Source organism: Cinclus cinclus, chromosome 3, assembly GCF_963662255.1.
Source record: "Cinclus cinclus chromosome 3, bCinCin1.1, whole genome shotgun sequence".
Classification (NCBI taxonomy): domain Eukaryota; kingdom Metazoa; phylum Chordata; class Aves; order Passeriformes; family Cinclidae; genus Cinclus; species Cinclus cinclus.
Window position 1 is genome coordinate 116,598,655 of NC_085048.1, and position 21,544 is coordinate 116,620,198.

General features: G+C 64.2%; 3 protein-coding genes across 4 annotated transcripts in view; 1 reads left to right on the forward strand and 2 right to left on the reverse strand.

Moving 5' to 3' along the window:
• Positions 1–4,073, forward strand: part of LOC134042802 (phosphofurin acidic cluster sorting protein 1-like) — a 54,779-nt gene extending 50,706 nt beyond the window's left edge. Inside the window, exons 15-25 of one of the 2 annotated variants that reach the window (XM_062490724.1) lie at positions 384–490; positions 802–956; positions 1,050–1,160; positions 1,248–1,350; positions 1,715–1,747; positions 2,101–2,143; positions 2,231–2,273; positions 2,360–2,501; positions 2,600–2,814; positions 3,012–3,125; positions 3,219–4,073. In XM_062490724.1, coding sequence (XP_062346708.1) covers positions 384–490; positions 802–956; positions 1,050–1,160; positions 1,248–1,350; positions 1,715–1,747; positions 2,101–2,143; positions 2,231–2,273; positions 2,360–2,501; positions 2,600–2,814; positions 3,012–3,125; positions 3,219–3,334 — 1,182 coding nt within the window. In that variant the 3' untranslated portion in view covers positions 3,335–4,073. Of the gene's footprint in view, positions 1–383; positions 491–801; positions 957–1,049; positions 1,161–1,247; positions 1,351–1,714; positions 1,748–2,100; positions 2,144–2,230; positions 2,274–2,359; positions 2,502–2,590; positions 2,815–3,011; positions 3,126–3,218 lie in introns of both variants that reach the window. The other variant, XM_062490723.1, reaches the window with a different exon arrangement.
• A 126-nt stretch (positions 4,074–4,199) lies between these two features.
• Positions 4,200–18,557, reverse strand: LOC134042801 (cullin-9-like). The gene is made up of 29 exons (XM_062490722.1): positions 17,969–18,557; positions 15,604–15,758; positions 14,728–15,246; positions 14,469–14,604; positions 14,068–14,258; positions 13,205–13,583; positions 12,791–12,992; positions 12,329–12,536; positions 12,055–12,248; positions 11,714–11,931; positions 11,338–11,569; positions 10,846–10,951; positions 10,309–10,536; positions 10,050–10,140; positions 9,811–9,982; positions 9,526–9,631; positions 9,268–9,363; positions 9,000–9,175; positions 8,347–8,480; positions 8,091–8,267; positions 7,742–7,857; positions 7,133–7,315; positions 6,641–6,798; positions 6,146–6,356; positions 5,882–6,047; positions 5,614–5,759; positions 5,319–5,436; positions 4,739–4,935; positions 4,200–4,659 (listed from the first exon to the last, which is right to left on the reverse strand). The coding sequence occupies exons 1-29, from the start codon at positions 18,552–18,554 to the stop codon at positions 4,375–4,377; spliced, it is 5,886 nt and encodes a 1,961-aa protein (XP_062346706.1). The 5' UTR covers positions 18,555–18,557; the 3' UTR covers positions 4,200–4,374.
• Positions 18,558–19,913: 1,356 nt separating this feature from the next.
• On the reverse strand, positions 19,914–21,530 carry MRPL2 (mitochondrial ribosomal protein L2). The gene is made up of 6 exons (XM_062489514.1): positions 21,268–21,530; positions 21,050–21,191; positions 20,841–20,956; positions 20,641–20,751; positions 20,253–20,326; positions 19,914–20,162 (listed from the first exon to the last, which is right to left on the reverse strand). The coding sequence occupies exons 1-6, from the start codon at positions 21,515–21,517 to the stop codon at positions 19,950–19,952; spliced, it is 906 nt and encodes a 301-aa protein (XP_062345498.1). The 5' UTR covers positions 21,518–21,530; the 3' UTR covers positions 19,914–19,949.
• Between the last annotated feature and the right edge of the window lie 14 nt (positions 21,531–21,544).

Below are 21,544 nucleotides of genomic sequence, written 5' to 3' on the forward strand. Positions count from 1 at the left end.
AAAGAGCAAGAGGAGGGAATGAACAGAGGCAGAGTGAGTCTGGAACTGGGATGGCAGAATTTAAATCAGAGGGTCCCTGGACCAAACTGCTTATTTCAAGGAACACAGCCTGGTTCTTGGGACAGTTTTGCCCTTGCCATGGCAAGGGTGGTGACTTCTGTGCTCAAAGGCAAGAGCAGGGGGCCGGCTGGCCCCTAGAGCAGAGCTGGGAGGAGTGGGATGCTCAGGATGCATCTGTGAGTGACCTGATGGTTTCAGCGTCCCTGCATGGCACAGGTGTGGGGACAGGTGTCTCAGCTCTAACCCGGGGCAGGCATGGGCTGGTGCTGGCCAGCACAGCCATGCGACCAGGGTGCCTTAACCTGAGCTCTCTGCACTGGCAGTACGTGAGTGAGCAGCTCCAGGCGCACAAGCAATTGGTTGTATCCACCTGCTCCGTGGCAGACATCCAGGCAGCCTTCAACACCACTGTCTCCCGCATCCAGCGATAGTGAGTACAGCTTGGCCTCAGCCTGGTGGCATTGTATGGTTTCAGAGAAGGGCTGGGTACAGCACTGGCTCCCCAGGGCTCATTAGGACCCTTTGGGGTTGTGGATACCACTGTAGAAACAGTTGTATGCATTGGGGGGGGGGGGGGGGGTGTCCCAGTACTGCTTTTGCCTATGGCAGTGCACACCAAGCTGTGTGGTTTTTGTCAGCAATGGGTTTTTGTCAGCTGGCCTGGTGCAGATCATGTCCCCTGGCCCACCTGCTGAACCACTGCGCATCCCTCACAGTCTCCTTTTCCTCTCCCTTTGGCAGCTGTAACTGTAACTCCCATATGCCTCCCCCTGTGAAGGTGGTGGTGGCAGGGGACCAGAGCTACCTGAGTGTTGTCCTCCGTTTCTTTGTGGAGCAGCTGGCCAGCAAGACACCCGACTGGCTCAACTACCTTCGCTTCCTGCTTGTACCACTGGGTGAGAGCCATCAGGAGCCCAGCCCCGGGGCTGTCCACTGCCACCTTCCCAGACTCCCCTGCCTGAAGCCAACACTGCCCTTCTCCCCTGCAGGCTCTCACCCTCTGGCCAAGTACCTGGCCTCAGTGGATAACAAATACAGCACTCTCTTCTTGGACACAGCTTGGCGGGAGCTGTTCAGCAGGGCTGAGCCACCCACCGCAGGTGAGGAGTGGGGCAGGCTGGCATCAGCAGTGCCCTGAGGGGGAGCTCAGCTGCCATCGAGGTCTCCATGGCTCTTTGTGCCCGCAGACACTGTGGATATAGCAGGCCGTGTTGCCCAGTTCATCGCTGGAGCCAGCCTCTCTCACCAGCTTCCCATCTCCGAGGCCATGTTGACCTACAAGCAGAAGAGGTGAGTGTGGCCCCAGTGTGCCTGTCCTCCTTCGTGCGGCCCCAGTCTGGGACGTGCCCAAGACAGGAATGAGGGACACAGGGGACAAAGTGAGTGAGGCTGTGTGTTTCACTGACGAGCAGCATGGTGCTGAGGGGAGCTGGGGTCACACAGTGAGAGGCCCACAGCACCATTCCTTGCCACCTCCTGGTGTGCTTGGCCCCTCCAGTAGCTGTGATTGTGACAGCCCCAGTGGTAGAAATCAGCTGCCAGGGCTGGGATGGGCTGGGTGGGGCTGCAAGCCGGTACTGTGCTGTCTGCGGGTTGATGCTCGTGTTCCAGCTACACTCTCACCTCTCCCTTCTCTTGGTTTCTGGCACCCAAGGAAGAGAAGTCTCTATTTTGATTTTTATATCAGGTATTGGCTTGTGCTTGCTGTGCCGCTGCCTGGCCCCTCCCTGCCTTTCCCCATGTGCGTCCATCCCTCTTGCTGTGCAGAGGAGCCATGACCCCACAGAGGGGCAGGGCTGCCCTCCCGCATGCAAGCCCTTTCCCAGCACTGGAAGGGACAACTCCCTGCCTCCCTGTGTAGTGTGCCCTCTGCTGCCATGTTGGGGACAGGTGGTCTCACGGGAGGGAGGGCAGAGGAGATGTTCCTAGTGGATATTGACCCCTGCAAGTGCAGGGCTGCCTGGGCACAAGGTTAGTAGTGACATAGCAATTGGATGCTCAGCACACCCAGACCCTGACAAGCCTCTCTTCCTTCTGCAGCCCCGACGAGGACTCCTGCCAGAAGTTTGTCCCCTTTGTGGGGGTGAGTTGAGGGGCCAGCAGGGGCTGAGGGGACAGGTGCAGTGCACAGTCCTGCTGATGCTGGGTATCCTCTGGTTTGTCTTTGCAGGTGGTGAAGGTGGGCCTGGTGGAACAGTCTTTCAGTGCCTCTGGTAAGTCCCTGGGAATCCCCAGCTTTCTTCTCCACTCATGGGAGGCTCATGTTGGTGTCCCTCAAACTCACAATTTTCCTCCCCAGTGGACTCGGATGATGCCACAGTCTGCACCCCCTCCCTGTTGAGCTCAACACCAGCCTCCAGTGCAGCTGTTCCCTATGGCAAGGAGACCGTGAGCACCCCGCCACCCTCTCCATCTGTCAGCAGCGGCCTCTCGGGTGCTGGGTAAGGAAACGAGGCCCCCTCGGCCTGAGGTGGGGGGAGAGGAGCAAGGGCACCACCTGTGTGCTGCATGTGCTGCTCATGTTGCCCAGGTCTCCGAGCCCTGGTGTGGAGGTGATGGGCCTGCAGGTAGACTACTGGACAACACAAGGGCTGGACAGGAAGAAGGAGGGTGACAAGCGGGAGACGGGTATCAAGAACACGCTCAAGAGCAACTTCCGCTCACTCCAGGTCAGCCGCATCCCCAGCACAGGGGAACTGGTGCCCCCCAGCACCATGGCCATGACCGTGGTCACCAAGGAGAAAAACAAGAAAGGTAACCAAGCCCACTCTGGGGTGCCTTCTAGCCTGTGGGGCCACAGTCTTTTGCAAAAAGGGTGGGGGGGAGCCTGCAGGAGGGCAGGGCTGAGATGTAGTCTTCCAGGGGTCAGTCTATGCACTGGGGTGGGGGGTTCCCATTTAGGGCCAGGTCGGGACATCCTAACATTGGTCCTGTCTGCCCTTGGCCCCCAGTGATGTTCCTGAGCAAGAAACCAAAAGATAAAGACTTAGAACCCAAAAGCCAAGTCATTGAAGGAATCACACGCCTCATCTGCACAGCCAAGCACCAGAACACCATGTTGCGAGGTGAGGGCAGCCCCTTGGGGCTGTAGTGGGGCAGACCAGGCAGCATAGGCTGGCTGTGGTAGGGCTGAGCCTCACTGCACCCTCTCCTCTCAGTCTCCATAGATGGGGTGGAGTGGAACGATGTGAAGTTTTTCCAGCTGGCAGCACAGTGGCCAACACATGTCAAGTACCTCCCTGTGGGCATCTTCGGCTACTCGAAGAGTGTGTGAGACATTGGGGCATCCCTGGAATGGAGCTGCACTGGCTTGCAGGAGGAGATAGGGAGCTGGACATGCTCTTGTCCCCATCTTCTGCAGACCAGTCCCTGCCTGCTCAGTTGGGGGGGGAGGGATACCACACCTGCATCCTGTGGGCCAAGACCTGTGAAGGTGAGGCCAATGAGGCCAGTGAGACCGGGTCCATGCACCCTCCAACACCAGCCAGGACACCATGCCATCTGCCTCCCATGTCCCCCAACAGCAGCCTGGGACAAGGGTTGGCACAAGCCAGCAGGGCCCCAGGAAGGGCTCTGGGCTCCACTCTGCAGATGCACCTGCCAGACCAGCCCTCTAGCCAGCCAGGGTCCCAGCTGGGCTGGACCCAGGCAGGTTCCCCAGTGCTGCAGCCAGCCAGATTGCTCTGTACAGGGGGCAGGTGCTGAGCAGGGCCCACCACACCTGTACCACCCTTGCCAGCCCCACTGCCAGCCTTGCACTGCTGTGCTGGCCCTGCTCTCCGCAGCACAGCCTCAGCAGCTTTTCCAGTCCCCCTGCAGCCCTGCTGCTGAGGCTGTCCTCTTCATCTCCCCATCCCTTCCCAACCAGCCTCACCCCCTGGTGCTGCCAGCTGGAGGTGTGGGATGAGGGCACCTGAGTTTTTTTTTTTACAAGATTCTATTTTTTTTAAATTTATTGTATGGTTACTTTTCGGGATTAATTTTAATAAATTAATGCTGTTACCGTTATGGCACAGCAGGTGTGCCTGTGTGTGCGTGCCCCCATGTCCAAGGTTATGACTGGGCACAGCTGGGAGAAAACAAATTTGGGCAGGGTGCACCTACTACCTCCAATCCAGCAAATATGACTGCCACAGCTGCTTGAGCACACAGGGGTATGGCCTGGCCACACTCCCAGCAGTGCACCAACTGAGCTTCCCCAAAGACTACACGATGGAAGTGGGTGGAGCTTGGCTCATTTATTTAAACAAAAGTCACACGTGTTTAGGAGGACACAGACTGGATTCAGCCCGAGTCCTCCCAGCCAGGTCTCGTCTACCTGAATGTAGAAAAAGTCTGTCTCCTTTCGGCAGAGGCCAGGCTTGCTGCTGTCTTGATCTCTACAGTCTGGAAGGCAACCTGTGGCTGGACCTGAGAAGTGGGGAGTGTTGTAGATTCAGCAGAGATGTATTCCAAGACATGAGGCCTCCCCTCCTGGCGCCGGAGATAGCCCTGGTTCAGCAGGTGCAGGATGCAGGACAGCACGTCCACGCTGTGGCAGCAGAAGCTCAGGAACTGCACGCCTGGCCCCAGCTCGCCCTTCTGACAGGCATCGATCACCTACGGCAGCAAGGGAGCCCCAGTGCAGTGGCTGCAGCCCCCGGGCAGCCCCTGTGCCCCCTGTGCACCACCCCCGTACCCTGAACACCAGGTTGTCGATGTGCAGCTGCTTCTCCACCTTGAGGATGCGTGTGATGAGGCAGCACAGGACGTTCCTCTTCCTTTCCAGGGCGCTCACCTCGGCCCTCTCTGTCCGCAGGTACCTCTGCTGGGGCAGCAGCCTCAGCTGCCGGCCGGAGCTCTGGGCCAGGGCTGCCTGGTTCAGCCGCAGCACACCTGGAGCCAGCGCCCAAGCCAGGCTCAGCCAAGCCTCCAGCTGGGCCCTGAAGGAGCCCCAGGACCCCTTTGTGGCTGGGGACCCAAGCCGGGGCTCCTGCGGCTGCCGGCACCGCCGGCCACCCCAGCCCCGTCCCCCACCCGTGGCCACAGCCACGCACAGACCCGAGACCCGACCGCCCAGGCTGACCCACGGCCCCTGCGTGGCCCCGACCCCGCCCCACACGTGCCCCCAGCCTGACACCCACCCACCCCTGTGCCCCGAGCACCGACACAGGGACACAGCCCCCTCACCAGCCCCACGAGCTCGTGCACCCCTAAGCCCAGCTCCCCATCGGGGTTCAGGCCAGCCCCTCCCCTGGGTGCCCCGGCCCTGCACTCACCCCCTGGAGTGCAGCTCCCCACCAGGACGCCCTGGCCGTGGGTCAGCGGTGTCAGCGCCTGGTGCACCAGGTCAGCAGGGAGCCCCGTGGCCTGCAGCAGGGCCTCCACCGCCACCTCCTGCAGCACGGGTGGGAGGGCAATGGCCGAGGCTCACTGGCCACAGGCCTGGCCTAGCAGTGGGCTCCTGTGCCTCATTCGCTGCTGGAGACCCCAGCAGAAAGGAAGGGAGGACGCTGCCCTGCCGTGCTCCTGCCTCCACTGCTTCCCTGGCCCCACCGTGGCCCCAGCCCCTACCTGGGCGTTGTTGAAGCACAGCAGGACGTACATCTGCAGCGTGGACACGTGCAGAACGCAGTCTCCAAACCGCAGCTCAGCGTGGCCCAGCCACGTCCACTGCAGCCGACGGGGCTTCGTGCACTCCCAGCCCGGCCGGCCCTGGCCTGCCAGGGACAGTGTCAGTGCCAGGGATGGGGACCGGCCCTGCCAGGCACTCCCAGCCCACCACCCCTCGTGGCTGAGCTGCCCTGGGGGGTCGGGGCACACCCCCGGCCCCAGCACTCACTCTGCCGGCAGAAGTCGGCAAACTCATCCAGCGGGGAGGTCAGCACCGCCGGGAAAAACCTCCCAGGGTTCTCCATGTAACACAGTGGGGAAACGGGCCAGCAGCGGGGGGACAGTGCCAGCACCTTCACCTCTGGCGCATCTGCCACGGCAGCTGTCCCCAGCACCTGGGCGCAGGGGCACGAGGGCAGCTCGGGTCAGGCTCCAGGATCCCCGCGAGGAAAGCCTGGGGCCTCCGGCCTCCCCACGCCACCATCCCTCTCACCTCGTCCAGGCCCGTGTCCAGCTCCAGCAGCCGCTTATCCTGCTCCTGCAGCTGGAAGAGGCAGAACTGCCGCTGGAGCTCCTCCGACTCGGCCAAGTTGCTCAGCATATCTTGGGGAAAGCGGCTGGGGAAGCACAGCCCGATCTGCTCCACGACGCCTCCTTCCAGCCAAGACGGCCCTTGCGTCAGGAGCCGGTCCCCCAGGTAGTGCCTGCCACGGCCGCCAGCTTCAGTCAGGGCTGGGACCGAGCCCTGTGGCCGTCAGCCACCCGCCAGGAGACGGCCACAGCTCCCAGCCCGGCCTCACCCCGCGGCACACGGGCCTGGCAGCGCACACCCGTCCCCTCCCTGTCCCCAGCAGGGAACCGATTCCACACGCTGGCAACACCCACGGGCCCTCTGCCCGCGATTCCGTAAAAGCAAAGCGGGAGCGCCGCTGCCACGCCAGGCCACGCTGCGCCAGGGCCCTGGCTCTGGGAGACGCGGCAGCCTCACCTGTAGAAGTGTTCAAAGGCGTGGGCAAACTCCAGGCCACTGAAGACGACGAAGGGCTCCAAGAACTGCTGCAGCCGCTCCAGAGGCCCCGTGCTGCCCGCAGCCCTGCGGAGCTCCTGGATCTGCACGTCAAGGTAGCGGGCAAACCGCTCGCTCACCTGCAAGGGACAGGGCTGGCTGCGGACAGGACTCACCAGGTGCCCGCAGGGCAACGTCCCTGCAGGGAGCAGCTGGGAAGCTCCGGCACTCCCGAGCAGGGGCTGAGGGTGCCCAGGCACCGGCCCAAGGCAGGAGTGTGCCAGGGCCGGGCCCACGCTGGGATGAGCGCCATGCGTCTGAGCTGGGCACCATCCAGGGTGCCAGGCCAGGGTTCAGTGACTCGGGGGGAACAGGACAGCCCCCACCCAGAGACTGCCCCTGTGCCGTGGGCCAGGGCAGCTCCCCGGCCCGTGCCCAGAGCCGCGGCACCGGGGCCGCGCTCCCTGGACTCACGTGCAGGGCAGTCAGGAAGGAGAGCTGCAGCAAAGCCCCCGCAAAGCCCTGGCCCAGGGCCAGCACGAAGGTGGCCTGCTGCCCGAAGAGCTCCTCCGTGGCCCCGCGCAGGCGCCGGTACAGCCGGCAGTACCGCTCCGCGAGGTCCGGTGCCTGCCCCGCCGCCTCCAGGAACCGCTGCACCTGCGGGAGCAGGGCGAGGGCTGAGCCCCCAGCAGGATGTGCCCCTTGGAACAGCCCCTGCCCTGCCGTGCCCTGCCCTGCCAGCAGCAACTGCCTGGGTCCCTGGGGCTCGGGGTCCTGGTGCTGCTGCGGGGCTGCCAAGCTGGGAGTGCAGCTCTGAGGGCTGGGCAGGGGCTGTGGGGGCGCTACGGAGACACAGCAGCAGCCCAGCAGAAAATAACAGCTCGCCACTGGACCCAGCTCCTGGCCTGCAGCAGCAGCCTGGCAAACGCAGCAGGGCTGTCCCCACATCGCTGCAGGCTCTGTGCAGGCCAGGGACAGCCCCGTGCCCTCCCCGTGCTCCCAGGGCACTGCCAGACCCCGCTCCCTGCTCCAACCACCCAGGGAAGGTCCCACACCCCTCCCAGTCGGCCCTCCAGGCTCTACCTGCTGCTGCACCACGCCACGCCAGCACTGTGAGATTCCCCACAGGCCTCTGGACTTCTCCACCACCGCCTTTGCAGTCCTGGCCAGCACCTCCTTGTTCTTCCCCTCCTTCCCACCTGCCAAGGGTCAACCTCAGGCTCCGTGTGCCTCCATGGGCAGGCCCCGCAATGACCCCCCACAGCAGGGCAGAGGGGACGCTGGGGAGGCCACCGCTGGGGCATGACCACAAGCCTTCCCTGCCCCAGGAGCCTCTGTGCCATCGGACGCTCCCCAGAGGAGCCCCACGGCCACAGCCTGGCACTCTGGAGCAGCGCCCACCCAGCCCCAGAGCAGGGCAGCCCCGGCTCACCAGCTGCTCTGGTCTCCTCTGCCTCGCGGCCGCCGGGGTCCACGTGCACCAGGAGCTGGGTCAGGCGCCGCACGCAGGAACCAAAGGCAGCCCTGTGCCCCGCGGCACGGCGGGGCAGCTCCGCGCTCTCCAGGTACTCGCTCAGCAGCCAGGCCAGGGGACTGACACCATCAGCATCTGCAAGGCCAACCAGACTCAGAGCCAGGTGCCTCTGCCTGGGGCACAGCACGGCTGGGTCCCGGAGAGCGCGGGGTACCTGGGCTGGTGATGCTCTGCACCAAGGGGTTCACCAGGGCCTCCCAGAACGTCCTGCCCAGTGCCTGGGCTGCCTCGTCGTCAGGAAGGAAGCGGTTGGCAAAGCCCTGCTCGTGCTGCAGCGCCCGGTTCAGTCTGCAACAGCCACCGGGCAGCGCACGGTGCCAAGGGCTGGAGAACTCCCACGGGAAAGCAGAGCGCAGTGCTGGCTCCCTGCTCTGCCCTTGCCAAGGCACCGTGGCTCACTGGCCCCACTAGCCCCCAGCAGCCAGCGAGGGTCCCTTGCTCCCTCTGGGACCTGCCCCCAATGGCCCTTGGGGCCCTCGCAGCCCCCGACAATTGGCAGCTGGGCAGTGCCTGGACCATGAGATCCTGCTGTGCCTGCCCAACCTCTGCCACGTCAGGATGTGCTGGCCCTGGCGGGAGATCAGCATCCCCCTCTGAGGGGTTAGCCCAGCTTAAGCCCAGGGACCCCAAGGTGGCCCTGGCCATCCAGGACCCGACGGCCAGGAAGGAGCAAGGGTCCCTCCCATCCACGTGGCACATTCAGCAGCTCCTTTCCCAGCCCTGCGGTCCCCTCACAGGCTGCCAGCCGCGTGTCCCCCGGGCCCTGGGACACCAGGCACGCGATGGCACGGCCAGGACGCAACTCACCTGCCAAAGAGCTGCGGCAGCCGCCCCCGGTCTCGGCAGATCTCCTGGCTCCAGGCATGAGCCCGAGCAGTGCAGGAGAGGAACGTCCGCCGGCACAGCTGCTCCTTGAAGATGGGCCAGAAAGTGGGCTTGGGACCCAGCACCTCGATGCCACGCACACGTGTGTCAATGCCACCCTGCGGGAGAGCGGGACCCTGGGTTCCTCGGGCACGGCCCCGACGCCCCGACGCCCCACGCTGCCGCTCCCCGGCCGGCCCTGCTCCCCTACCTGCTGGCACCGCTTCACCCGGATCTGGATGACGGGCCAGAAGCGGGTCATGTTCTCCAGCAGGATCACTCTGCTGTCCGAGGGCAGGATGGTCACCTGCAGGGAGGCGTTGAGCCCTCAGCACGACGGGCAGCCCGAAGAGGCACCGCAGCTCCTGCCGTTCCCACCTCCCCGAGGGCACCTCCCAGGGCCTCACTCCAGAGCCAGACCTCCACGGGGCACAGCAAGGACAAGCCCGCCACTCCCACGGGGACTCACCGCGTTGAGCTCCGTCCTGATGGTGGCAGGGCTGTCCCCGCCCAGCACCACCACCCGGGATGGCATATAGCTGGAGTCCTCGCTGGCCACCAGCATGCTCAGCTCCCTGCAGCACAGCAAACACGGGGCTGCCCAGCTCTCCCCACCTCCCCGCGCTAGCCCCTGGCAGCGCCACGCCCTGCCGGCCACGTCCCGCCGCCCCCAGGGCGGGGCCCGCTGTGGCAGGGCTGCCACAGATCCCCAAAGCCCTCTCCTCCACACACAGCCCTCCCGGCCCAGCCCCACCTGATCACCACTCCACACTGCATGTGCACAGTGATGAAGTGCGAGCCGGTGCTGCCGTTCGACTCCCAGAAGGTCTTGGGGTTCCTGTCCGTGAGCCTGCAGGCCAGGTGCGAGTTGGAAGAGACCTGCACCTTCTCCCAGCACCTGTCCTCCTTCACCTCCATGCTGGAACCTGCGGGCAGAGCACATGGAGCTTCCGGCCACCAAGCCTGCCGTCAACTCCCCCTGCCTGCACTCACCTCGGCACAGGTTGCGCAGGAAGACATCAAAGAAGGGGATGCTGATGGGCTGCTGGCTCCGGCGGTGCTCCTCAATCTGCCCCAGGACCAGCTGGGGGATGGGGCAAGGCTCTTACCGGGGGCCCCTCGTCCTCCTCCCCTCACCCCCCGCAGGGCTGCGCCAGCCAGAGAGCACAAGGCCGCCCCTCAGCAGCAGGGACAGCCTGGTGCTCCCAGACCCAAATCCCCAGCGCAGCCGGGCCCCCCCCCCCAGGCCCACCTGGATGCAGCCAGCCAAGATGCTGCTCGTCAGCTTCTCGTAGAGGCTGGCGTACTTCTCACACTCCATCACCAGCTCCAGCAGGGCCGGCGCCAGCGACGGGACGGTGCTGTGCTTTTCCAGGGCTTTGGACAGAGCCTCGTGGGTGCCCACGTGGCACATCACCACCACACAGTCCTTGCAGGCGCTGCCCAGGCGGTGCAGGAAGCCAACAACCTCCTGCAGCACCTACCGAGACGCAGCCGTGAGCAGACGGGGCACCGCTGGCAACTCCCCGGGCCCCCCAGCAGCCGGAGCTGCAGCTCCATTCCCCTCATCCCAACCCCACCAGCACCCACCAGAGCCTGGCAGGGCACAGCCAGACTGGGCACGCGGCCGCCAGGACACGGCCAGCGCAGCCGCTCCCCCCCTCTCCCAGCACCTCGGACACGAGGCCAGGCTGCCACCAGCAGGGCCCTGCTTGCCCAGAGCCAGGCCGGGCCGAGGCACGGCCGGCGCAGCCACCCCCGCCTGCCGGGAGTCCCGGGGCCCCCTCACCTCCCAGCTGCTGCTGTGGGTGCTCAGGAAGGACACACAGGGCTCCACACTCTCGTGCCAGGGCAGCGCATCCTCCTGGTAACCGTCCAGGAACCTGTTCAGGATCCTGGGTGATGGAAGGGGCCTGCTCAGGCCGGGGCACAGGCACAGCAGTGCTACAGGCAGCCCTGCTTCCCTGCCCTGCATGGAAGGCTCCTCTCAGGACTGGGAGCCAAGGCTCCCCCGGCACCTTGCACACCCCACCAGCACCCAGGCGTGTCCTCTGCCGCCCCTGCGTGTCCCCCCCGGCCCCCAGGCACACACGCTGCCGTGTCCCCACACGGCCCTCTGCCCCAGGACGCTCCCATCAGCGCCTGCCTACGTGCTGGGGTGAGCCCGCCCCCAGTGAAGAACACCCCGCCAGAACCCGCAAACGTTCACTGGGTATCCCCAACGTGACCACCAGCACTCTCACACCTGCTGAGGGGGTCCCAGACCTCCCCAGTCACCCACCTGAGGATGCTCAGGCTCACGGCCTTCTCTGTCCCCAGCAGCTGCAAGCTGCGCAGCAACAGCTGGAAGCAGCTGTGGTCCTGCAGCAGCTGGGCCACCTGGCCACAGGGAACGGAGCCTTGGCTGCAGAGCTGCCGTTCCAGGGCCACCACCACCTCCTTGGACAAGATGCCATCGTCCAGGCCACCCAGCAGCATCTGCACGCCCTTGGGGTCCAACGGGACCTCTCCGCCTGTCGTGACAGGGACACGTGAGCCCAGCCCGGGCCCTCGCTCGGTGGCAGCAGCCCCTCAGGGCGCTCTGCCCTGTCAGGCCGGGCAGCCCTGCCCGTGGCACCCGCGGGGCCGCGGCCGGGGCAGGGTGGGCAGCGCGGTACCTGCAGCCTCCGGGCCCAGGGGCAGCCGGTGCTCCGCCAGGCGATTGATGGCGCTGAGGGCCAGCACCGCCTGGGGGCAGCCGCTGCTCTGCCCCTCCCTCCAGCAGCTCTGCAGCACCGCCGGGAGACCGCAGCTCGCCAGCTGCTCCGCCAGGCCCCGGTGCCCGTCCATCAGCATGTTCACCACCAGCAGCCCGTTCCGCACCCCTGAGGAGCCCCTGCAGGGACACGGCCGTGCCACTCTCCTCCCCCAGCCGCAGAGCCTGCCCTGCGCCCACCCGCCCGTCCTTTCCCCCGCACGCTCGCCCCAGCCTCAGCCGCTCCCCACACTCTGCCCCTACCCTGGGACCCTCTGCATGGTGCTCAGGGCAGCAGGGATGCTCCTCAGCAGGCTGGCAGAGCCCTCGCTGGAGGCAGAGCCGATGCTGGCAAAGATCTCCCGCATCATCTGCGCGTCGCCGTGGTTCCAGGGCAAGCACTTCCCTCTGGCACCTCCCGGCTCACCGTCCGCAGCTCCCACCAGCACCTTCAGGGCCTGCCGGGACAAGAGCGGCGCTCAGGCCGGCGGCCCCTCCGCCACCCCCGGCGCGGCCCTGCCCACCCCCGGCCACTCACCGCCAGCCCGGCCTGCTGCACCAGGGCGGAGCAGCCGTGCTGCCGCATGCAGCCCAGCACGGCCCGCACGCCGCCCTCCGTGGCAAAGGGCACTCGCCGCTCGTACCGGGCCAGCAGCACGGCCAGCAGCCGCAGCGTCACCGCCACCAGCGCCTTCTCTGCCACCTCCGTGCTCAGCAGCTCCACTGCCACCTGCACCAGCTTCTCCCTGCGCGGGACGGGACACCTCAGGCACAGCCTCCTGCCGCTGCCGGCACCTTGGGCCCCGCCAGCCGCCTCCTTGCTGCCCACCCCGCAGCTGGGACAGCCCCACCAACGGGCCTGCCTGGGACAGAGGCACACAGAATCCACTTCTCCTCTCGCACGTGGCTCCCTTCACGCTCCCACTGCCACCCCCCGCTCTTCCAGCTCAGCACTGTCCCCGCCTGCAGCAGGAGGGGTGCGCAGCACCCCAGCACTCACCCGGCGCTCCCCGCGCCCAGCCCGCCCTGGGCTGCGCCGACTTGCCGCTCCGACCTGGGCTCCTCCTCCAGCATCTTCAGGATGTGCTTGAGCCCAGCCAAGCGCAGCCCCGCCGCTGAGCTGCTGCTCTGGACCACGTCCACCACAGCCTCAACCTTGGCCAGCGAGCCGCTCTCACTCAGCCCCTTGGAGCTGCCCAGCGCTGGCCGGAGGGACGGAGGCGTCAGGGCAGCGCTGACGCCTCCAGCGGCTCCCGGGGTGCCGCACACCCACGGACCCGGCACCCGCAGGCAGCCCCGCTTCAGGCAACCCCTGCCTGCACGGCCCCGTGCCCTGCCCACAGCCTTCCCCTGTGGAGGCAGCAGTGCTGCTGCCAGCACCGAGCCTGTGCCCCAGCGTGCGGCAGGACGTTACCCTGGCTCTGCTCCTCCGTCGCCTCCGGCAAGAACAGCCCTTCCCTCTCCAAGAGCTCGCTGAACAGCTGCGAATCCGACTTCGCTGCCTCACCTCGGCCCTGGGGCGGCCCCGGGGCCGCACACGGGTCTCCCTCCTGTGCTGCCTCGGCCATCGCGCCTTCAGGGCCGCTGCTCCCGCAGCCGTCACCCTCTGAGGACTCTGCGGGGCTCCCTCCACCGTCCTGCTCCGCCCCGCTACCGAGGAAGTGTCTGGCGTAGACCCGGGAGCCACGCAGGTCACGCAGGGAGCTGCCCTGGCACCGCTTCTCCAGGACCCGCAGCACCTTCTGGGCCAGCTCCGCAGGTACCGACAGCTGCACCAGGCCCTCTTCGTCCACCTCCGACAGCCACCCCCACGGGGGCGAGTTAATCTCGGGCTCGCCACGCACCCCACGCCCCTTGCGGTGGCCACTGGCAGAACGGACAGAAAGGCTGCACCGCCACAGGTGCCCAGGGCCACTCCCCGCTGCCGCCCTGCCCTGGCTGACCCAGCCCAGCTCCCACCAGCCCACACCTCCCACCCGTGCTCACCACCCAGCTGCAACTGGCAGGATGACTCCACGGCCCTGCCTCGCCTGCCCAAACCCTGCTGGACAGTCACTCTTCCAGTCAGGGCACCCTGCCTTTCCTCTCCTCTCCCCTCCCTGCTCTGCTGGGCCAAGCTCTCCACGCTTTCGCCATCCCCGCTCACCCTCCCCTTTCTGCCCCGTCCAGGCTGTCCCTGCACAGCTCACACTTGCCATCTCCTCTGGGCCTGTTCCCTTCCCTAGTGCTCCCCTTGCTCCTCCCTCCCATTTCCCTGCTGCAGCCACTGGACCCTACCTGCTCTCCCTGGTGCTGCTGGATGAGACAGCTGATCTCTTTCTGCTCCTGTGCTTCCAGCTTCCTCACAAAGAAGAGCAGCTCCCACCATTCGCCACGGCTCAGTGTCTCTGCAGCCTTGGGCAGCTGCTGGCCCAGGTAAGGCAGGGAGTACAGCCCCCCCAAGGGCTTGCACAGGAATGATTGTGGAACTGCAGGGAAGCACAGCAAGGAAGGGCACTGTCAGCTCTGCCAAATCCCCTATCCTCTGCCGCATCCCCCTCATTCCCCAAAGAACAAACTCATGCTGGGCAGAAGAGCTCCTCAGTGTAGCCCCCCACAGCTTCTTGGGAGAAAGGAAGGTGACACGAGGGCAATGGGAGAGTTGGAACATGCTTGAAGGAGGCTGATGGGCTGCTCACCGGCTCTCAGTCTGTGGTTTCGTGTCAGGGCGTTCACCTTCTCCTGGCCCTCAAGCTCCTTTTGTTCTGAAGGGCCAATGATCTCCACCATGTGCCAGTGAACCCAGTACGTACAGCCCAGAGCTTGCCAGTACACCTGGGGAGGAGAGCCCAACACACACCCAGCTGGGAGAAGGCAATCCCATCCCCGCTGTCCCCATGCAAGGCTGCACAGGAGGAGAGCAGACAGGTCCCTTAACAGCTCCCCCAGCAGGGATACCTGCACTGGGGGCATGCCGTCGTTGCTGCGGCGGAACTCGCCCTCGTCGCCGGCGCTGACCTGCTCGTAGTCCTCGAGCATGCGCACCCTCATGCCGCTCACCAGCGTGGCCTGCACGTACTCCACGTAGCTGCTGCGGCTTGGGAAGGCCGAGCGCGTCTTGAAGCTCACGGGTTCCTTTGCTGGGGACGTGGGGGCTGCTTCGGCAGCAGCGCTGGCCGGGGTCTTGTGCTGGAAGATGGAGCGGGCAGGGCGAGGCTGCGGGTCCCCTTGGGGCAGCGGCTCTGCCTTGTGGCTGCGGCTCCAGCCCATCACGTGCACCAGCTCCGAGATGAGGTTTGCCATGGCCATGCTGAACTCAAACTCCTGCTTCACACGGCTCCTCTCCTCAGGGGCAGGGCTGGGCACAGCGCAGCCCTGCTGCTCCTCTCCCCGCTCCACGCCGCTGCTCAGCTTGTCCAGGAGAGAAGTCACACGCAGGTAGCGCTTCACCAGGACGAACAGCTGCTTGCCAGGGATCTGCAACAAGCACAGCTCTCACGCACGGTCTGCAGAGCACCTCCAGCCCCCAGCTCTCTCTGAGCCACCAGCTCATTCCCAGCCAGGCTCCCCTGAGAGCTCCAGAACAGCTGGCAGCAGCAGAGACCTCAGCCCAGCCTCCCCTCCCTGCTGGCAGACCGTGCTCTCCAGGTGCCTCTGCACCACTCCCAGCCTCTCACCAGGCCCAGGTCCTGAGCCAGCTCTCCCAACAGCCAGTCCTGCTCACCCGCCCGCCTTCCACTCCCCTCTTGTCCTGGACAAGGGTGCCAGCCCTGGCCCCCCCACTCCCACCCCTCCTGCCCCACAGGCCAGGGCTGGCGACGAGTCTGTCACTACCTGCGGGAGGTGAATCCCCTCGAAGGACATGCAGTGCTCTGCAGAGGACGTGATCTCAGCAAACAGCTCCAGCAAGGTGCAGCGGCTGTCAAAGTCCATGTGCTGCTCAATGCCATCCTGCTGGCTCAGGGACAGCAGGACATAGGCCCGGCTCCCTGCAACAACAACAAAAGCTCTTCAGGCCCAAGAAAGACAACCCTCACCCCACCCTCCCTGTGAGAGAGACAGAGCCACAGGGAAGGAACAGCTTTGCTGCTCAGTGTCACCTGATCCATATTCTGTCTCTTCCTCTGGAGTGGCAACAAAAATACTCCATGGGGTATTTTTTCTACTCCTAACTCTGCAATATTCTCACAAAGCAGCAACCCCAAATAACTGACTCCAGAACAGGGTCCCGGGGAAGAAAAGAAGTCCAGTTCTAACCTGAATCAGGCCCTCATCTGCCCAACTTCAGAGCTGCATGAACTCGAGCACCAGGACAGGGAAAGCCTGATCTCCTGTGGGATACCCCACAACCAGCAACCTTCCAGGTGCACCCAAGTCTCATCAAGCACTTCCAAGCCATGGCAGCGCCTCTTAAATGAGAGAATTGGGAGAGGACCAGCCTCTTCCCACCAGGGTTGTGTCAAGCACTTTGGGACTTGGGTCTTCACTGCAAGGGTATGTGGAAGGAGATTGTCTGTTCCTGTAAGTGTATCCAGTCTTATCCTTTTCACTGCAAAAATCAAAGTAAGAAGGAAGCCATAAACAAGAACATAAAGAATCACAAACCTGACTGACAAATGCTAATGGATGCAGTGAGGAGAAACAAATCTGGTCAGTCACAACAATTAGTAAGGACATCTGGACAACAGTTAGTAAGGGCATCTGGCATGTAAGAATGATTGTTTTTCAGTAAGATTATCTGATTAATTGGAATTGGCAAGGAACACAAAAGGGGGTGCAGAGAAAGGGATATAAAAGGTGCCAGTCATGTTTAAGCTAGGACTGGTCAGTGTGTTTGTCTGACACAGCTTGTCCTACTTTCTTACTGAATCTTTACAAAGTTTCTCTCTGCCCCGTGTGTGTGAGGGTGCTGCAAAGACTGGGAGCCAGCTGCTGGTGAGACCAGCCAGCGCTGGTCTCACAGTACCATGAACTGGAGCTTTACTGGGTGTATGTGAACCCTGTGGAGTCAGCCAGTGGAATGAGTGACAGTTGGAGGTGCCAGCACTCTCTGGATCAAATCACAGATTTCAGCTTGGAATGCCAGTTATCAGGAAGACTGGTGTACAGATGACCTGGATCAAATTTCTCTGTTCTGATCAGGGGTGTAGGAGTACCTGGCCTGGCGTGCCAGCTACTGGGGCAAGTGCAAGGATCTCTCCAGTGCTAGTGCCTGGAGTTGGTGGGATCCTCAGTCATCAGTCACTGGGGAGAGAACAGCTGCTGGAAGGGAAGCAAGTGAGGAGTTTGGCACCAGCAGCTGAAGCAGGACCACAGTGTCTGGGGCCAGGGGGACAGGGTTAGCGTATGCATCTTTCCCAACCCTGTTGTGCATGTAGTTTGTTAGCACAGCTTCATGCTGGAATAGCAAGGAGGAGGTCCTAGGTCCAGACCAAGGTATGAGGTGGGTGGTGGTTGGTGCTGGAAGTCCCAAGGGATGTGTCAGTGTGGACTGTGGAACAAAAGTGCTACAGGTTTATTAGTAAGCATCAGGCTTGGCAAACTTATGAGCAGAGGGATCCCTGAGACTCGTAGAGGAGCTTGCATCCAGGCACAGGTGTAGGACAGAGGGGCCATGCTGGTACCCAAGGGATTCATGAATGTGTGTATATTTGTAAGCCTGGAAAACACATTGTGTACTGGCAGGAGTGACCCTCTGACTCTGCCAGACAAAGAGCAGGAGTGGACATGGTTGGCTATGCTTGTGTTTATGTGAGTGCTGTGTGTGCTGTCAAGAGTCCTGCATGTGTCTGTGCTCCAGAATGGGCACCCAGCTTTGCTACGCGTTGAACCTGCAAACAGGAAAGTGGCAGCTGCACCTCTCAGCTTGAGAAACTCCCCAGGTTAGGCTCCAGCAATGGAGCAGGAGAGGTGCTGGAGCTGCTAGAGGAGACAGCCACCTCTAACATTCCTTAACACTCCTAACAGCTAATCTGCATCCCAGCTCAGAAACATGGCAGGGGAAAGAGTTTCTAACTCCAAGAGCAGTCCAGACAACTGCAGCCAAGGAAGTCTGGAAGATCCAGGCTGAATCTTCCCCCTTTGCCAAGAAGCCCCGAGACATGCTGCTTCCCAGGCATCTCACCCCTCCCAAAGGCCTGGCACCCCTCAGCTGCCCGGCAACACGTCCTCGGCGGCGCCGAGCAGGAGCAGCCCCCACCTGCATCGTGTGCACCCAGAGCGCGCAGCATCTGGCCGGCAGCGCGGCGGATCCGCTTCTCCTTGTGGCACAGCAGCGTCGTCAGCAGCTCGAGGGCTCCCGTCTCCCTGAAGGCGCCCGCCAGGGAGCCGATGCTGGCGTAGGCGCCCAGCACGTGCACCGTGCTCAGGATGGAGCCCTCGGGCGTCCCGGCCTCGGCCACCTGGCGCCCGGCTCGCTGCACCAGGCTCCTGACATCGGCCTTCATCTCCAGCAGCGAGGCTTCGTCCGGCGAGGCTTCGTCCGACGCGCCGGGCGCCTTCTCCTCTTTCGGCCCTTCCGGCCTCCTCCGGCCCAGCAGCGCCGGGCAGCTGGCGCACACCTCCTCTGCAGACATCCACATGGAGATGTTCTCTGCCTTGGTCTCTGCAGAGGAGGCACCGCTGCCTCCCGCTGCTCTCTCTTCCGAGCTGACGACGCTCCACCGGACCAGGTATTCCGGCCGGCCGGCGTGGCCTCGGCGCTGCCGGAGCAGCTCCTTTGGGCAGGCCTGCAGCTTGGGCCCCAGCTGCACAAGCAGGGTGCCATTGTGCTTCTCATTCACCATGGCAGCAGATGTGTCTGCAGAGACAGAGGGGAAGCAGGAGGTAGGAGAGGTGGCTGAGGCATGCTATGGCTGGAGATCCATGTTCCTGTGTGTCACAGCGCTGGTGATATGGCAATGCAACCATTAAAAAGTGCTTTTGTACTGGTTGTACTCAAGGAGAGTGCTGTAAACCCCTAATACAGCAAATATGAGATAAGGCTCACTTTCTTCCTTGGAAAGCCACATATACGTAGTCGCAAGGTAACAGGGCAAAACAGAGTGATTTCTGGACCGTCAAACAGACTGTGAGCATGGCAAGAATATGGACAGCAGCGCCCAGGAAGGCCGGCTTTCCCTAGGAAGCTCAACTATAACACCTGGCTGCGCGCTGACGAAGCGAGCTGCCCAAGCCAGGCAGAGCCCACATGCTGGATCAGGGGGCCAGTGCAAGTCTGCGCTGGAGGGCTCCGGTGCGCATCACCCAACCGGGGCTGGGACACGGTGAGGGACAGGCCCGTGCCCGGGCACACATACTAAAGGCAGGCGGCACGGCACCGCCATCCCCGCGGACAGGGCTCGTGCGGGCCGGCGGCAGCATCAAAGCTCCTTCCCGGCGCGGGCCAAGCGAGAGCTCAACGGGCACTGAGCACCGGACCCGGCCCGGTTCGGCTGCCGCACCCCTTCCCCGGCCGGCCGGGGGTCGCGACCGAGGCCTCCCCTGAACGGCCCCGGCCCGTCCAGGGCCAGCTCCGCTCGGGGCGCTCTCGGGGCGCGCCCGGCCGTGCCCAGCCCGCCGCCCGCCCGGGGCCGCCGCGTTACCTCCGGCACCGCTCCCGCGCCGCTCCGGCCGCGGGCGCCTGCGCAGGCCCCGCCCGACGGCGGCCGTGAGGGACGGGCCTGGGCGGGCGGCACCGGAGAGCTCGGACGGGCGCTGCGGGAGCGGGCCGAGAGCTAGGGGCTGAATGAGGCCCAGAGAGCACAGGGCGGCAGTCGGGTCGCAGAGGGACGGGGCAGCGCGGCACAGGGGAAGGCGGCGGGGGAAGGACGCAGAAGTAGGGCCAGGGAGCAGTGAGACGCTGAGGTCCGTGATTCCCAGCGCCCCAGTCGCCTTGGCTGGAAGCCACCTTCCTATCCGCTTGCCTTCACTGCTCCACAAGCTGAGGGTGAGAGAAGAGCTCGGGTGTCCTACAGCTAGGTTTGACACTGTTGTGCCAATTGACCGAACCGAGTCACCCGCCAACTTCAAACTCAAGCCAAGGCAGTCCACAGCCCCCACGCTCATCTCTCCCACCAATCCCACTCCTGCCAGGGAGTGAACACAGCACAGCCTGACCCGCGGGAAGGTGAGGAAAGTGCATAAAAGGCATCAGGAAAGCAACAGCAGTGGCATGAAAAACACTTTATTGTCCCCGCGCATCACTCCACTGCTTTGACCCGTGGCAGGTTGACATAGCTTTTCATGGGTGGGAGAGGCTTGATCTTGCGCCCGGCCCAGCCACCCTTGCGGTGCCACAAGCCCGTGTGAGGGCGCTTTCCCAGCCAGCGGTTCCGGCCCGCCTTCCCGATCACCCGCTTGTTGTGATCCACATTGGACACGCGGCCCACCGTGGCCACACAGGTCTCCAGCACCTAGGGGACAGAGAAGAGCTGCAGCCCTCTCTGGTGGACACACGGTTGCGTGGCCAGGCAGTCGAGCCAGGGACAGCACAGCTCCTTTACCTGCATATGCCTTTTGGAGGGCAGCTGCACGATGGCTGTCCCATTCACTTTCCTCAGCAGCACCCCACAAGTACCTGCAGCAGGCAAGAAAGGAGCCAACTGCCTTAAGCAGGAGGAACAAAGTATTTCACCCTGTGACAAGCACATCCCCATGCTGGTAAATCCCCAAAGTCCCCCACTGTTGTACTAAATGGAGCCCTTCTTGCTGAAGACAGGGCCTTGAGGAATCTACAGGGCAGAGCTACCCCTGCTTTTCTGGAGGGATGTGTTGCACTCTAAGATGAGAAGAAGATAACAACTCCCTGTCACTGGCCACCCAGAGCAGTGTCCCCTACCCTCCTTTCCACCCGTGCTCAGCCAAACCTCTACACACAGTGGGGGGACGCACCAGCTGCCCGGATGTACTGTGCTCCCTTCCCAGGGTGGCTCTCCAGGTTGCAGATCAGCGTGCCGACAGGCAGAGCCCCCAGTGGGTATGCATCCCCTTCGCTGGCTGACACTGGAAGACAGAAGCTGACAAGTTGGGCAAGGAGCAGCCGAAGAGCCCTTGGCAAGATCGGCACAGATGCCCCTGGCCCTGGCGTGCACCTGCCATCCTGCCAATGTGAGGCGAGTTCGTGATGCTGTCCCCTGGCTGCATGTTCTCCGTGGCAATGATCCAGCGCTTGCGGTTGCCGCCGGCCACCAGGGCGATGTCAGCCGACCTGCACGGAGAACCCGCGGCGGGTGAGCAGGGGCCCAGGGCTAGTACGACTGCCCGGGCCCAGCGCTGGGGCCGAGCCAGAGCCCGCACTCGCCTGCAAGGGTCGTATCGCACGCTGATGACCTTCTCGGTGAAGGGCTCCGGCGGCGCCCCCTTCTCGTAGCGCAGGCGCTGGAAGTCGATCATGCGGTAGCGCCGCTTGTGTCCCCCGCCGATCCCCCGCACGCGGATGCGGCCTGCGGGAAACGGGAGCGGCTGCAGGCGGGATCCCCCCGCACCCAGCCGGTCCCGGCAGCCCGCCCGCCCGCCCACCTGTGTGGTCGCGGCCGCCCGTCTTCTTCATGCCCACGGGCCGCACGGTGTACTTGGTCCGGCACTTCCACAGCGGGTCGGTGGTACAGCGCGGCGCCGAGCCGCTCAGCCCGCGGCAGGCGGCAGGCACCGACACCGGCCCCGGCAGGCAGGGCTGGGGGGCGGGCGGCAGCGCCGGGAGCCGGGCCCGGCGGGGGCCCGCCGACAGCAGGAGCGCCCCGAAGGCGCGGCAGAGCCCCAGCGCCGCCATGGCCGCGGGAAGGCGCCGCCGGACGGG